Source organism: Salvia miltiorrhiza, chromosome 5 (assembly GCF_028751815.1).
Source record: "Salvia miltiorrhiza cultivar Shanhuang (shh) chromosome 5, IMPLAD_Smil_shh, whole genome shotgun sequence".
Taxonomy (NCBI): domain Eukaryota; kingdom Viridiplantae; phylum Streptophyta; class Magnoliopsida; order Lamiales; family Lamiaceae; genus Salvia; species Salvia miltiorrhiza.
The window spans coordinates 25830452-25846975 of record NC_080391.1 but is presented as its reverse complement, the minus strand read 5'-3'; the positions used below and the strand labels follow the sequence as shown (position 1 = coordinate 25846975).

At 42.2% G+C, this 16524-nt stretch overlaps 2 protein-coding genes across 2 annotated transcripts; both read left to right on the top strand.

Annotated features, from left to right (window-relative positions):
* Nucleotides 1-8256: 8256 nt before the first annotated feature.
* LOC131025715 (uncharacterized) lies at nt 8257-9774 on the top strand. Its single transcript, XM_057955507.1, has 2 exons — nt 8257-8316; nt 8569-9774. Exons 1-2 carry the CDS (start codon nt 8257-8259, stop codon nt 9772-9774), a joined length of 1266 nt encoding a protein of 421 aa, XP_057811490.1.
* Nucleotides 9775-11961: 2187 nt separating this feature from the next.
* LOC131025714 (uncharacterized) lies at nt 11962-12597 on the top strand. Its single transcript, XM_057955506.1, has one exon. It carries the CDS (start codon nt 11962-11964, stop codon nt 12595-12597), a length of 636 nt encoding a protein of 211 aa, XP_057811489.1.
* Nucleotides 12598-16524: the final 3927 nt, after the last annotated feature.

Below are 16524 nucleotides of genomic sequence, written 5' to 3'. Positions count from 1 at the left end.
TGAAGGGATTGGTTGGAAGAAGATACTGGAGTGGAACCCTAAAGCATACCAGAAGTTGACGGAGGAGTTCATGGGAACTGTCGAGTTTAAGCCCAAAGGGAACTACACAATTGAGACCCCAAGTACCTTGCGGTTCCAGATGCAAGGTAAGATATTCCTGCTCTCGATCAACGAGCTGAATATCCACCTGGGGGTGATTGAAGCCACAGAAGTCTACGATGAGGAGTACAAGCAGGCAGAAACCATAGCCACACTGGAGTGGAGGAGTCGGATTGACCATTACTGGTCACTGCTGTCTACCGGAAGCAAGTATGTCAAAAACATCAGCAAATCGAACGAGATCAGGGACCCCGCTTTGCAGATCTGCCACAGGTGGCTGGCCTACAACATCTACGGCCGGCTGGAAGGTTCCAATGTGGTCACCCAACAGGAAGTCTTCCTGTTGTGGTGCATGATGGAGAGGAAAAAGGTGAACTTCGGGCTCACCGTGGCGCTTCAATTTCAGTATGGGGTAACCCATACCAACAAGTACCCCTCGCTCTGCCCACTGGTGACCATCTTGGCAGAAAAGCTCATTAAGTTCGACACCAAGAGCTCAGATGATGCAGCCCTGGCCAAAAGTCGCTTTCTGGACTTGGGCAGGTTCGTGCGTTGGAGGGTGGTCGAAGCAGATGAAGGCGGGAGATACCGTTTGGTGTATCCTGAGAGAGCAGTGGCAGCTAGACCAGAACCGAGGAGACCACTAGAGCCAGAGGGACCCCGCCTTGTCAGCAGCGAGAGCGTAATGTTGTTGGCGGAGATGAAGGAAGTGAAAGACGAGCTGCTGATGCTGAGTGCGGAGATCACAACCCTGAGGGAGGCTATGGAAGCTGGCTTCAAAGCAATCATGGACCGGCTGAATGCGGAGGCAAGGTCCTCCGACCAAAACAATTAAGTTTTTTCCCCCTAAACTCGTAGATTAGGTTTTATTTTATCTTTTGCTTTTCTTGTTTTAGTGTCTGTTTAATCTGTTTTTGATGTCGAGTCTACTTGCATTGTTTGATGGTGAAAGATTATGCATGCTGATTTCTGTTTTGGCATGATTGGTGGATTGAGTATGAAATGCATGATGGTAGTTGTGAGGATACAGAAAATACCCCACCGGTGAGATCAGGACCAAATTGAAAAATACATGTTTATGGTGAGAATTTGCTGTGACTAGGAAATCTTGACTTTGTTTGAGGACTCATTTTTGCTAGTACATGATTTGTGTGATTTGGGCACGATTCTTTGACTTAGGGCCCCAGATTTTTCTTTGATGTTTAATGTGAAAAATAATCCCTTGTATGCCAACTTGAGCCGAATTCATTCTTTCTTGAGCTTTGTCAATGCTATATCTAGGAGAAAGAATTTAGGGTTAATTGCATCAAAATACCTGACTTTTTCCAAAAATTTGGTTTTTTGACAAACTTTTTAATTGTAGCAAAAATTTTAGCTACGTTTCAATTTATTGCAATGTCCATCCCGCGTATATTTCCGGCCAAATCCATGCTGAGGTGGACCTCCGTAAAGCTTAGGTGGCATGTCGTGCCGGGTAATGAAACATTATCGTCTCAAATCCATTGCAATAAATTGAAACGTAGCTAAAATAAATTGGCCGGAAATGAATGGATTTGGCCGGAAATATACGCGGGACGGACATTGCAATAAATTGAAACGTAGCTAAAATTTTTGCTACAATTAAAAAGTTTGTCAAAAAACCAAATTTTGGAAAAAAATCAGGTATTTTGATGCAATTAACCCAAGAATTTATAAAGTGAATAAAATGGTGGACAAGGAATTACAGGAAAGAAAGAAAATCTGGGCACAAAAAAATTGTATAAAAATTATTGCCCACAAAAGAACCCAAGGAAAGATGAGCCCCATTGAAAATGGAGGAATAAAGGGTTGGTTGTAGCTGTACTGAATGTGTATACTGAGTAAGGGTGATACTGAAATTAGCCACTGAACCATATATACCTCACCTTAGCTCCGTATGCCCCATTACAACCCAACAAAGACCCTTTGATGAGTCATACTAGTGTGCTTAACTTGTAGTCATCAATCAAACTCTTAGAGGAACTAGCACAACAAATTATGAGTGTAAACACTTAACCCGGTGCTTGAGCGAAAAGAGAGACTATCATCACACTTTATGCATGATCATTACTCTGGTTTGTGGTCTGTTTGAACTGAATGATGCATGTTGGTATGATCTGATCCTGAAATCTGTGCAAGTTTCGTGTCTTTTAGTTTTATTCCTTTTCTTTCAACCTTTTCGTCCGTGTCTTCTGTGAATCCACCTATATACTTGAGGGCAAGTATGCTTTAAGTGTGTAGGTGTGATGCGTCTTCGACTTTTGGGCCATTTGGCCCTATTTATCCCTTTATTTGTGTCGGTACAGGTCTGTCAGGGGGGAAAACGAAGTTGTGAAGGAAGGAAGGTCAATAGAGCGGAAACGGAAGAAATGCGGTCAGAATGGGCATTACCGAGCCTGGATTGCTAAGTCATGTTTACCAGCATGGAGCTTCGGCCAACAAGTACCTCTCCAATTCAACTTGGGGCATGGGAACCTGGAGCAACCCACCTGGTATAAGTCACACCAAAGAGAGCAATCCGTCTGATTGTTACCATGAGAAGCAGACAGCCAGAGCCATAAAAGGAAGGTAAATCTCGCAGATCTCGAAGAAACAAGTAGAAGGTGGAAGAAGAAACTGGAAGGATCGAAGGAATGGGAAAGGTTGACTAAGCTTGCAGCTGGACGCCATCTTCAATCAGGATCAATCAAAGATCGAGCTAATTAAGGAAAGAAGATCCCGGCGAAGATTTGGAACCGGCGCAGCTAGGGTTAGGCCTCTACCATCCAGCAGTATAAAAGACTAATGGTGTGCAGCGTGAAGAAGCTCTTGGCACCTTGAAACTCTTGTTTTTACTTTTAGTATTCAATTAAGTTCGCCGTGTGTGGCATCCAAAACAATTTACATTTTCGTGCTTTTCCATATTCCGTTGTGTTTCTACTTTTGAACAAGTTCGAAGGCTTGAAGCCTAGGTACTATTTATCTATTTCAGCATTTCTTTTCGTTCTTTAATGTGTTTAATCCTTTTTGTATTTATGAATTGCGTTATGTGTGAGTAATTCCCTTGGTGAGGTTTTAGGGGTGGAAATAATTGTTGTTGACATGTAAACATTCGTGAGGCACTTGTTCTTTCGATTGAATCTCGTGGTTCCGGAAGGATCTGTTCGAAACCATGGACAGTAGGGGCCTAACGGGTGATCTTCGTTCGGTAAAACGCTATCCATGTTAAGCAAAGGCCAGGGTATACCAAGGTACAACAATCGGTATGCCCAAGACCGAGTAGCTGAGCAGCGTCAACAAAAGGCGTTGTAGATCCAGAAGGTGGGGAAAGGGTTGATGGGATACACTGCCCTTCCTCAGTCTTGGGCTTCTCTAGAGACTATCCATCAACTGTGATGAGGCATAAAGCCATGGTTATCAAACGAGGAAAGCAATCTCGGCGCCGTAGCATGTCTATGACTGGTCGGCTGACAAAGCCAGAAATAGTTGAGTCCAGGAGGCATGTGTCACTAAAAGCGTGGAGTTGGGGACCTCGGGAGAGAAGGTTGATGAAGGTCATACTTGGTGAGTAACGGGTATGACTACTATCTACGGAGAAGTGAAGCACTGCCTTGTGACCGGGGATTGTGTGATCTTCGGACCAAGTGACCACAATGAGAATCAACCATCCTATATGTGAAGTATAACCCATTGAAACGCCCCAATGTCTTTGGGCCACGCCTTGGGCTTGTATGGATCGTAGACGGATCATCAGTGTGCTTATGACCGAAACGAATGTTAACAACAGTTATGACCTAACCGAATAACCTCACCCCTTTGTTATTATTGATCTTGTTTATTTCTTGTGCAGAGTATACAGATTGAGAATTGTGACACCTCAGTTTGTCGTAGGAGAACAAAGTGGTTCCTCACTCCCTGTGGGATTCGACCCTACACTTACCGCTAAGGCTAAGTTCTTATTGCGAGAAGTAGGAGCGTGTATTGTCTGTACTGGGCATACACAGGTATTTTGTCCGCACCGCACGACGGGTGTGTGTCAATCACTCGCTCATACCCTATATTTCCTATCAGTTGTCCGATTAGTAGTGTAACGATGACTTTTCGTAAGCTCCATGCTAAGCTTTTGTGTTGCCTATTTAGTAAGATATTTGTCGCTACCTTAAGCAGCCGCATATCTCTCATTGAGCCAATACTCGCCCATCGGCCTAATTATCTATATCATCGAGCGTATAGGAAGGTTTCTGGTGTACAATAAATGTGCATTAAAAGTCTCAACCATATTGGATGTAAGAAAACTGTAACAGTTTACTTGATACTGTGATGGAGCCTACTTCTCGTGTCCAACACGCATCAACTTATTGTACGCCTCGAGCTTCAAGCGCAACATCAAAGACATAGCACGTGTAAACTCAGAGTGCTTGTAGGCATATGCATCCTTGCTGTATAGCTCAACAACAGCTGTCCCATAAACCTTTAATCTTGTTCAACAAATGGTAGTAGCAATTACCGTGTGTAGCAACTAATAACTTGCTCTTAATTTCTAATTGTTCTTCATTGTAACAGTGTGTTCAATTAGTTGGAGAAAAACCCATTTCTTATCCTTCCACACATTGTAAAAGATAGGTGTAGAAGTAAGGAAGAAGTTAACTAGTAAGCTTCAAGTACGAAGTCTGAAAGTTGACGAATTAAAGGATGCTACCGAAAAATAGTGTACGAAATTGCAACTGTGAAAATTACATTGAATGGTCACATCCGCCTAACCTGTATGATCATTTGATGTAAGTAACTGGCCAAGCTGAACTTGCAACTAAAAAAATAAGAAATCCAAAGTTAAGGGATTCTGCATTTTTCACTCTACACAAATCATTCAACACAGTTCACTCTGCCGAGGGAGAACTCAAAGTGAAAACATAGATTCAAGAGGCAAGTTCATGCAGAATATTCATCAAGTTATCTTCGTCATGAATTCAACAGATCAGCCAATGAAACAACCTTCTCATTCAAACCAACTTCAACTCTATTTTATTTCAGCTTTAAAAATCACATCAAGTTAAGTCTCATTTCATATTAATGCACAACGATCTCCTCCCTATAACATTACCAACTTTCGCATATAAAGCAACAATATTGATAATAACAAATTACTTAAGATGTTTAATATGTATAAATATATTTTATGTACATAATGTGTGATGCGTCTTCGACTTTTGGGCCATTTGGCCCTATTTTTTCCCTTTATTTGTGTCAGTTCAGGTCGTACCGGGGAAAAATAATATTGTGGAGGAAAGAAGGTCCAGTAAGTGGCAGAATGAAGAAATGTGGTCGGAATGGGCATTACCAGCCCAGATTGCATATGTAATGTTTACCAGCAAGGAGCTGAGGCATAGTACCCCTCAGTATCTTATCTGAGATGTGGGAATCCCGAAGTGTACCACCTAGTATGAGCAGAACCGAAGAAGCAATCCGTTCGACTACTACCGGGAGAAGCAGCCAGCCAAAGCCAGATATGGAAAGTAAATCAAGGAGATTCGATCAATGATCGCGAAAGGGAATGGACAGGCCTGGAAGGATCGAGAAACTGGAGAGTTGACTCAATTTGCAGCTGGAAGAAAGACTTCAATCAGATCTTCAATCAAATCATTAATCAAGCAAGGAGCTAAAAAAGGAAAGAAGATCAAGATAAAGATATGGAGGCTGGCGCAGCTAGGGTTAGCCCTCCACCCTTTTGCAGTATTTAAGAAGAAGGAGAACTAGCGGGAAATGACTTTTGCTCGACTTTTAGCACTACATCTATTTCCATTTTTATCATTGTGTTCCACAAACAATTTCATTTTGAGTTTGCCTTAGTTTATTAAACACTTTATCATTCAAGTATTTTTCCATCGCAAGGCCGACGGTCTCGGGCATTTTGATCTGGGTACTTTATTATTTACTATCTATTACTACTTTGCATTTTATTTTATATCATGATGTCATTTCAATTTGTGTTCGTGTATTTCATTATGTGCGAGTAGTCTCTTTGGCGAGATTTGAGTGAAGAAAATGACTGTTGTCGATATGTAAACCATTCATGAGGTATTTATGCTTTCAGTTGAGTCTAGTAGTTCCAGAGGGATTTGTGCCGAATCATGGACTATAGGGGCCTAACAGGTGATCTCCGTTCGGTAAAAAGGCTATCCATGTCAAGAAAAGGCCAGGCATACCAGGGAGTGATAACCGGTATGCCCACGACCGAGTAGCTGAGCAGCATCAAAAAAAGGAGTTGTAGATCCGAAAGATAAGGAAAGGATTGATGGGATACACTTTCTTTCCTTAGTCTTGGGATTCTCTAACAACTACCCACCAACTGTTACGAGGCATAAAGCCATGGTTATCGATCGAGGAAAGCGCCAACGCATCCGTAGGTATATCAAATGATTGGTTGGACGCAGTTTTGAAAATGAATAGCCCAAGAGATATACCTTTCGAAGGTTCGGAACCGGGGACCTCAGGAGAGAAGGTTGGTAAGGGTCATACTTAGTGGATAATGGGTATGACCACTACCTAAGGAGAAGTGAAGCACTGCCCTGTGACTGGAAAGCGTGTGACCTTCGGACCAAGTGACTACAAGGGGACTCAACCATCCCAAGTGTAAAGTGTAATCTCTTGAAACTCCCCAATATATTTGGGCCACGCCTTGAGATTATATGGAGCATGGACGGATCTTTAATATGCCTATGACCGAAACCTATATCAACAAAAGTCAGGACCTAACTCAAATCTTACCCCTTGTTATATTTGATCTTTGTCTAGTTTAATTGTGTAGGTAGAAACATGTTGCGAATTGTGACACCTCAATTTGTACGCTGAGAACAAAGTGGATCCTCACTCCTCGTGGGATTGGACCTTATATTTACTACTAAGACTAGCCAGTTAGTTGTGGGCATAGGAGTGTGTATTGCCCGTTTGGGGCATACATAGGTATTTTGATCGTACCATACGATGGGTGCGTGTCAAAATTGGTGCCATTACCAGAGAGTGACGCGCAACAATTTTGTTCTCTTCTCATTCCATTTTTCGCTACTGGTGTATGCATGGAACTCATCGAGCAGCAAGAGCATTGGTGTTCGATCCTGATATTAATAGAACTGAAAGACAAATGCGCACAGTAGCATGGATAGCGAGACGCGAAGCTATGGCAGAGCCAGAGTAGGTGCAGACCCTCAAACAGTTGGCATACCCAACTAATCTCAATCTGAGGCCCAACAGGATTACTCTACCAGTCAACCCGTTTGCACCTTGTCAGTATGACTTGAAACCCTCACTGATCCAGGTCTTACCGAAGTTCAATGGTTATACAGGAGATGATCCACACACTCATCTCCAAGATTTTAAAATGACGATCATACACCAATCGAGTGACGAGCAACATAAGTACATCAAAATGATACTTTTCCCTTTTTCCTTGGTGGACAGAGCAAGAAGAAGCTATACGACCTACCCGAAGGAAGTGTCACTACATGGGCACAGATGCAACAGGTTTTCTTGGAAGAATTCTTCTCAGCATCAAGAGTGGAGCGGATGAGATGGGATATCCGCAATATAAAGCAAGATGGGCTAGAATCCTTCTATGAATACTGGACGCGATTCAAATGGATGCTGAGCAATTGTCCTCATCACCAAATTTCTCTGAAGGATCAAGTGGAAAGCTTCGTAAAGAGCATGCGGAGGAATGATCGCAGTCTGGTCCTAGCAGTCTGTGATGGGCCATTGGTGAGCAAAACTCAGTTGGAAATTTTCCAACACTTGGGCACCATGGCAGAAGAATCACGTGAAGAAGGGCACGAAAGGAACTTGAAACTGCCAACAAAAAGCGAAGAGAAGGAAGAGATGTCCAAGCTGGAGAAAACCATGGAGAAGAACATGAAGGAACTCAAAGAACTTCTTACGGGATTGACTATACCGGAGCAGGATCGCCAATGTGGTCTATGCGATGTTACCGATCACCAATCTGCAAATTACCCTAATTTTGGGGAAGACATTGTTGATGTTAATGCTATGGGAGGACAATATGGAAATCAACGCAAGTATGATCCGTTCTCAAACACCTATAACCCTGGATGGAGGGATCATTCTAATTTCAGGTGGAAGCAAGATGGTCAACAACAGCAATAGAACAATATGGGTGTACCAGGACAATGTCAACAGTATAACCAGAACCAACAGCAACAACAGTACCAGGTAGGACCGCAACAGCAGCAAAACTACCAACCTCAACAACAACATATGTACCAACCACCGCACAGGCGAGCACCGTGGGAGGAAGCCAATGAGAATATGGCTAAGAAAAGTGAAATTTTTTGAAATGAGCTTCGTGCTGGGTTGAACCAGACTAATCAGTAGATCAGTCATTTGGCTAAAGCGGTGGCCAAACTAGAAGAGAAAATCGAAAAACTCCCACCACATGCAATTAATCCCAGAGAACATGCTCAGGTTATCCTTACTGAGTTCACTGGTGGAGAAGAAAATGAGGCTGAACTCCTTGCTGAAGTAGAAGCCTTGAAGGGAAAGATGAAAGAATATGGTAAAGGTCCAACTGCTGAACATATCAGTGGTATAGTGCAAAATGAAGCACCTTACCCAGGACGACTGAGACAGAGGGCCAAAGAAAAGGAGGCCAGTGAAATGATGAAGATGTTTCAGAAGGTGGAACTGAGCATACCGTTGCTCGATGCCGTTAGACAAATTTCAAAGTATTCCAAGTTCCTGAAGGACCTTTGTTCAAGAAAGGTAAAGATAGAAGAAGAAGTCCGATATGTGATGGGCGAAAGTGTATTGGCAGTGATCCAACGGAAGCTATCCCCAAAACGGAAGGATCCAGGGATGTTCACCATTCCGTGCAATACTGGAGAAACCAACATGGATAAAGTAATGATGGACTTGGGAGCCTCTATAAATGTGATGCAACTGGCCGTTTATGAAAGATTAGACATTGGAGAATTGAGAAATACCCGTGTGGTCATACAGTTAGCTGATTGGTCCAATGCTTACCCAGAAGGTGTGGTGGAAGATGTACTGATTAAGGTGGGGGATTTGATCTTTCCCGTTGATTTCTATGTATTGGATACCGGACCAGAGACTGGGGAGAATGCTATATTGCTTGGAAGGCCATTCATGATGATCGCGGGGACTAAGATTGACATGAAAATCGGAGTTCTCACATGTGAATTCGATGGAGTTCTAGAGGAGTTCAACATTTATGAAACCATGAAGAGAAAACAACAAGTAAAAACAGTGGATATGATAGATGCATTTGAACCACTTGTACAAGAACAAGGAATCGAATTTGAGTCAGGAGATACGCTAGAAAAAGTAATCCAGTATGGTCTAACCGATCGAGCTGCATCGCATATGGAGGATGAGGCCATGAAGGAAGCCATTATGGGGCTCTACTCTCTCAAAGAGAGTACCCTGGAAGTTAAATTTGAAGTAGACCAGAAAATTAAAGACATTATCCACGAAGTCTATTCAGTTGGAGGATCAGCAGAAGGTAAACCGAAGTTACTGGCTCAATATGGGCAGAACGAGAAGCTTTTACCTTCTATTATGAAAGTACCCATTTTTGAACTCAAGCAATTACCTAAGCACTTGCAATATGCTTACTTGGGCCCCGACGACACGTTACCAGTGCAAATCTAACTCTCGTTCGGGAAGAATATTTGGTAAGAGTCTTATGGGAGAACATGGAAGCCATCGGTTGGTCCTTGGCTGATATCAAAGGAATTAGTCCAATGGAATGCATGCACCACATCTATCTGGAGGAAGGAGCAAAACCTATTCGAGATTCACAAAGAAAGATGAACCCAGTTATAAATGAGGTGGTACTCAAGGAGCTCCTAAAACTTTTGGAGTTGGGAATCATCTACCTCATCTCCGATAGTCAATGGGTCAGTCCCATCCATGTCGTACCGAAGAAGTCTGGGATATAGGTTGTAGAGAATGACCAAGGAGAGCTTGTTCCAACTCGACTGCAGACTGGATGGAGGGTTTACATAGACTACAAGAGGCTGAACATGATCATACGCAAGGATCATTTCCCATTACCGTTCATCATCAAATGCTTGAGTGCCTAACTGGTAATGCCCATTACTGTTTCCTAGATGGGTATTCTGAATATATGCAAATTTTTGTGGCTCATGAAGATCAAGAGAAAACCACTTTCACGTGTGTGTTTGGAACATTTGCCTATCGAAGAATGTCATATGGTTTGTGCAACGCACTGGGAACCTTTCAACGGTGTATAATGAGCATCTTCTCCGACTTGCTTGAAAATTGTATTGAAGTTTTCATGGATGACTTCACCGTATACGGAGATTTATTCGACACTTGTCTCAATCATCTAGAGCTGGTGTTGAAGAGGTGTGTGGAAAAGAGTCTAGTTCTTAACTATGAGAAATGCCATTTTATGGTAAAATAAGGAATTATGGTGGGTCACGTGATCTCTGAGAGGGGAATCTAAGTGGATAAGGTGAAAATTGATTCCATCGCAAAGCTGCCCTACCCAACAACAGTAAAGCACATACGGGCGTTCCTCGGTCATGCTAGATTCTACCGGTGGTTTATCAAAGATTTCGCTAAGATTGCTCAACCCATGACCAGGCTGTTACAGCAAGATGTTCCATTTGAGTTCGACGATGATTGCAAGGAGGCATTCGCCATTTTATGGAACAAGCTTGTATCAGCCCCTATTATTCAACCACCGGTGTGGGATCTACCATTCGAGATTATGTGCGATGCCAACAATCATGCCGTTGGAGTAGTACTGGGGCAGAAGGAGGGGAAAGAAAGTTGCATAATCTATTACGCCTCCAAGACTTTGAACCCAACACAGTGCAGTTACACCACCACCGAGAAATAACTCTTGATAGTTCTTTTTGCCATAGAAAAATTCTGTTACTATCTTTTGGGAACGAAAGCAATTGTCATACGGACCATGTCGCCTTGAGATATTTGATGGCCAAAAAAGAGTCGAAACCTCGACTAATCAGATGGATTTTGTTGCTGCAAGAGTTCAACATTGAGATAAGAGATAAGAAGAGAGCTGCCAATTTAGTTGCAGATCATTTAAGCCTACTACAACTGGAAGAAGATGACGGTATACCCATTACCGACACCTTCCCTAATGAGAAGCTGTATTATGTATCCTCTCATACAAAGAAAGAGACTCTGTATACCCTTGCCACCCGAGAACCTTGGTACGCGGACATAGCCAACTACTTGATCACAAAAGAATTACCCCCAGGGAGGTCAAAGCTTGAACAACAAAGATTGATTTCACAAGCTCGGTCTTACTATTAGAAGGATCCGTACTTGTGGAAGATCGGGATAGATCAGGTCATACGGAGGTGCATTCCAGAGGATGAGCACGCCCAAATCCTAGACATGTGTCATGGAACAGCTTCCAGTGGACATTTTGGATAAAAACGCACAGCTCACAGAATTTTGGAAAGTGGATTTTACTGGCCGACAATATTTGCTGATACTAGAAAATGGGTACAGAGCTGCCCGAAGTGCCAGATGACTGGAGGTATTACCGCAAGAGATGAGATGCCACAAGTGCCAATCATGTCGGTGGAAATTTTTGACGTGTGGGGAATTGACTTCATAGGACCTTTCCCAAAGTAAAAAAACTACGAATACATCTTGGTGGCAATCAATTACGTATCAAAGTGGATTGAAGCCAAGACAACCACTAACAATGATGCCCATACCATTGCAAAATTTTTGAAGGAGCAAGTGATTGAAAGGTTCAGTTTACCTAAGATTTTGATCAGTGACCAAGGTTCACACTTCTGTAATGTCACCATAAGAGCCCTGATTAAGAAAATGGGGATAAAATACAAAGTAAACACCGCCTATCACGCACAAGAAAATGGGCACGTGGAGATATCCAACAGGGAGATAAAGAGCATTATGAAAAAAGTTGTACATCAAAACAGGAAGGATTGGAGTAATCATCTGGCAGACGCGTTATGGGCATACTGGACTGCTTTTAAAACTCATATTAGCATGTCTCCTTTTAGGTTGCTTTATGGAAAAAGATGTCATCTACCAGTAGAGATCGAACACAAGGCATACTGGGCAATCAAGCAAATAAATCTCAGTATGCGCCTGGCTGGAGAGGAACGGAAATTGCAGATGAGTGAGTTAGAAGAGCTCCGATCGGAGTCATACAACAATGCTGTCCTCTATAAGGAGAGAACCAAGAGAATCCATGATGCTAAGATCAGAAAAAAGAAATTTTGGGTAGGACAAAAAGTCCTACTGTTCAATTCACGTTTCAAAATGATGGTTGAAAACCTTCGTTCAAAATGGTCCGGACCATTCATGGTAAAGGAGATTTTTTCGAATGGAAGTGATACATTCATGGTGAATGGGCACCGTTCGAGGCCTTACCAAGAGTATGTTGAGTTTGAGAAAGGAAAGAAGGAGTGCCATCTCCTTGATCCTATTTATGAATGAAGAGAAGAGAGGAGTCGAGCTCAAGACAGGAAACAAGAGCGCTGACTGGGAGGCAACCCAGAGCTTTTTTTCGGTATGGTGTTTACCGAAGTTTCTTATATTTAAGTTTGTTTATTTTTGTTTGTTCTGGAGCACTAACTTGCAAGAAAGATGAACAGAGTAATATTTGAGGATGGAGGCCCAGTGGAGAATCCAAACCCACTTTGCGGTGAAAAGTGTGTAGGTGGAGGCCCGGGATTTTGAATTTGGCCCATTATGCGGTGCAAAGTGTGTAGGTGGAGGTTTGGGCATTTGAATTTTGGAGTAGGGCTTACCGAGGAGCTGACATAAGGCGTGTCAGCGTGGCAGACTGCGGCGATTAGACGGGAACCCTTCGATTTCTATAGAAATTTGAAATTCAAATTTCTGTAATGATTTTTTTCCTTTGAAATCAGATTTCCTCAAAGCCACGATCTCTCCCCCACTAAACCATAACCTACCAAAACTGCTACACACGATCTCCACCACCTCAAATCCTAAATTCTGTAACCGCCGATCACCACCACATAAAAATAACCTTGTTCCCTTGCTACCTTACCAAACCATAAATTTCCCGCAATCTTCAAACACCAAACTTTCTGAAAAAGCACGATGGCCAAAACCATGGAAGGAGCTGCTTCCGGAAGTGCCCAACCTCCGGCAAAGAAAAGAACCACCAAACCACCAACCCCAACAAAGCCACGCTTTCGGTGTCGTTGGCCATGAGGGCTTGGCTCTCATCATCTGAGCTGGTGGAGTTGAAGGCGGATGATTATGATGCATATTCGAAAGATCCTGCATTGTCAGCAACCATCGCTTTCTTCTTCGCATATTTGCGTTCTCTTCTGGCTTTCATCTCCTTGCGCTCAGACTGCGACACTTCAGGGCATTCAGATCGATAGTGCCCTTTCTTCTTGCATCCATAGCATTCCACATCTTTTAGATCAACAGCGGTCGACTTTCTTTCACCGCTTCTGTCAGTGGAATATCTGGACTTGCTTTCTCTTTCTTTTCCTTTGCAGTGCTGCTTGTGGAACTTCCTGTACTTGCGGAACTTAGATTCCATCTTGTTGAATCTTTCAGTCAATAGAGCATATTGACTGAAGAAGTCTTCTGGCTTGAGTTCCGCTGGTTCCTTTGACTGCTTCTTATTTTCTTTTGCTGATACTTTCAGCGCTGCTCCTTTTGAGGTTGATGGACCATCTTCGTTTGATCCTCCAGCCTTCTTTGTTTCAAGATTTCTCTGAATGTCGAACTCATTCGCCATGAGGTCAGCGAAAAGCTTGTTCGTTGGGAGCCTATTGAATCCTGGCTTGTTCTGATGAGCGACTGAGTAGATCTGCCAATCTCCTCGCGGAAGTGCTCCTAGAATCTTTAGATTGATCTCTCGTTGAGTGTACTTGTTCTTCGATATGGATTGAACTTCGTTCAGGATCTGGTTGAATCTGAGTTCTATCTCGTGAATAGATTCATTTTTGAGCATGGGGAAGGAGTCAAATTTTTGACAAGCTATTGATAACTTATTCTTCTTTATCTCCTCGGATCCGATGCATATTCCCTCAAGAATGTCCCACATCTCCTTTGCAGTTCTGCACTTGATGATCTAGGTGACGTGCTTGTGCCGAAGATGATGCTTTTGGCGAGGTTGTCGAAGATGATGCTTTTGGCGAGGTTGTCGAGCTCATCTTGCTTCCTTTCTTCTGTGGTGAAGTCAGCCTTTGATTTGATCTGGACTTCATCAAAAGGATCTCTAGATGGGTCTAGAGGAACCTTTTTGATCACCTCTGTGATGATGATGGGTCCTCTGGTGATGACTTCCCACACTCGGCAATGTTGGGCGGTGAGGAATCTTTCAAGTCGAAACTTCCATATGTCGTATTTTTTAATACTAAACATAGGTAGTGAGGATACTCTGCTGTGGTTAGTTTCCATTGAAAAGAGAAAATAGAAAACAACAGATAAGAAAAGCAGTAAGCACTTTTTGAAAAAGAAAGTTTTTCGAGACCTTTAAGGAAAAGGATCTAGTTCTGTAGAACCTAATCAAAGCAAAATTGTTCTTGCGAACAACCTGCTCTGATACCAATTGTTAAGTCCGGAGGGTCTCGAATAGGTGTATGGGGGGAGGGGAAAATACACCTATAGGCTATTTTTGTCGATCAATGAATCAAAATGAAACTTCAAACACAAACTGACTCAACCTGTTTACTGAAAAGAGTTTTGACCAAAACATGGTTGACGACTGATACTGAATACTCTTCAGTAAGGAGTTATCAGTTAAGTCAAAGACTTTAACTAATACACGTAAAGCTTCAGTCGTGTTTGATAAACAGAGATATGTTATGAATCTTACTTACTATCAGAAGATAGATCAGTTAGACTGATAACACACACAGTGGAAAACTTTTATTTCGTAATAGCCTGTGAGTTAAGCACGTTGTCAGTCGATAGGTTTCTCTTTGCAATTAATTAGTTTTCAGTTCAAGACGATAAGAGCGCAAGTAAGAATGTAAGAACTGAAAGCTGTAAATAACACAAAGATTTTTACGTGGTTCGAAAAACACTTCCTACATCCACAGTCGGTTGATCAGACCAATAATTTCACTGGGTAAGTGCTTACGAGTGCACTATAAACCAATGCTCGTGCTTACGGGTGCACAACAAACCTGAACATGTGCTTGCGGGTGCGGGTGCAAACAACCGAGACGACTGAAGATCCTATCTTCAGTACCAACACACCTTGTTGGATTTCTTGCTCCTAGTGCACACTGAGCTCTAGGACCCCACAGAGATAGAACACCTTTCTGAACTCCTTTTCGACACAAACACTTAATTCGGTTGGTTGAAGAGAGGTTTTAAAACTTGCCAACTAAACCACAAAGAACAAGTTATTTGCAGTCAGTTTTACCTAGGCTTTGGATATACAATATTTGTCTAAGGTCTAAGAGAATGTATGTAATTATCAGTGACTGATTTTTGGCTTTGTGATTCTCTTATTCGACTCAAACTTTGGAGAGGCTTGGTTAGCTGAGTAACAATTTCGGCAGCGTTTCAGCTTATGTTGTTGAATCGGTGAAGATTGAAGTGATCCTCGAGCGTTATTTATTGGAGACGTCTTGAATAGATCCGTTGGTGGAGATGGTCTTCAAGATTTCTTCCGTTAGAGAGTAATTTGAACTTGAGCTGAGGCTTCAATCTTCGAGGTTCCTTATTTGGTGAGAACGGCTACTTTGAAGAGCAGGAGATGCGATATCTCTGAAAAGGTAATCACCAAAAGGAATGGCCTCTGCGGAAAAAGGATGATCCTGAGATCTCTGCATTTAATGCGGCTGTATTTCTGGAGTGCGTGGCTTCTTTTGAACGTTGGAGGTTCAGTCCGAGGAAGAATGTTTAACTGATACTTGACTATAGTATCAGTCCGCTGAATCTACGTGGCACGCATTAAGTAATCAGTCGAAACTGATCCTTCGACTGATACTTCAGTCAGTATCTTCAGTCTTCAGTCTTCAGTCCTTCGTTCTTCAGTCTTCAGTCTTCAGAACAACAACTAAACTAGAAAAAGAACTCTAACACTTGAGTTCGAATAGTTCTAGTCTATTACAATTGAAACATATTGATTTTGGTATCATCAAAACTATGATTATGATATTTCATTAAGTTTCCAACAGATAAGTTGGTTATAGGAAGCTATTTTTCATGAGCTATTTGGAGTTAATTTATTCTCTTGAGACTTGAATGTGATAGGAAATTTACCAATCTACTTTCATAATTGTTCGTTAGAGAAGATTATGAATATGGTTGTGATCTTTCATTAGGAATAGATTAAATTGGTAATTAAATGAATAAGTTAAATACATTAGTTTAATTAATGTAAATACATCCATAGGATCAGTATTTTTATTATCTGATTTA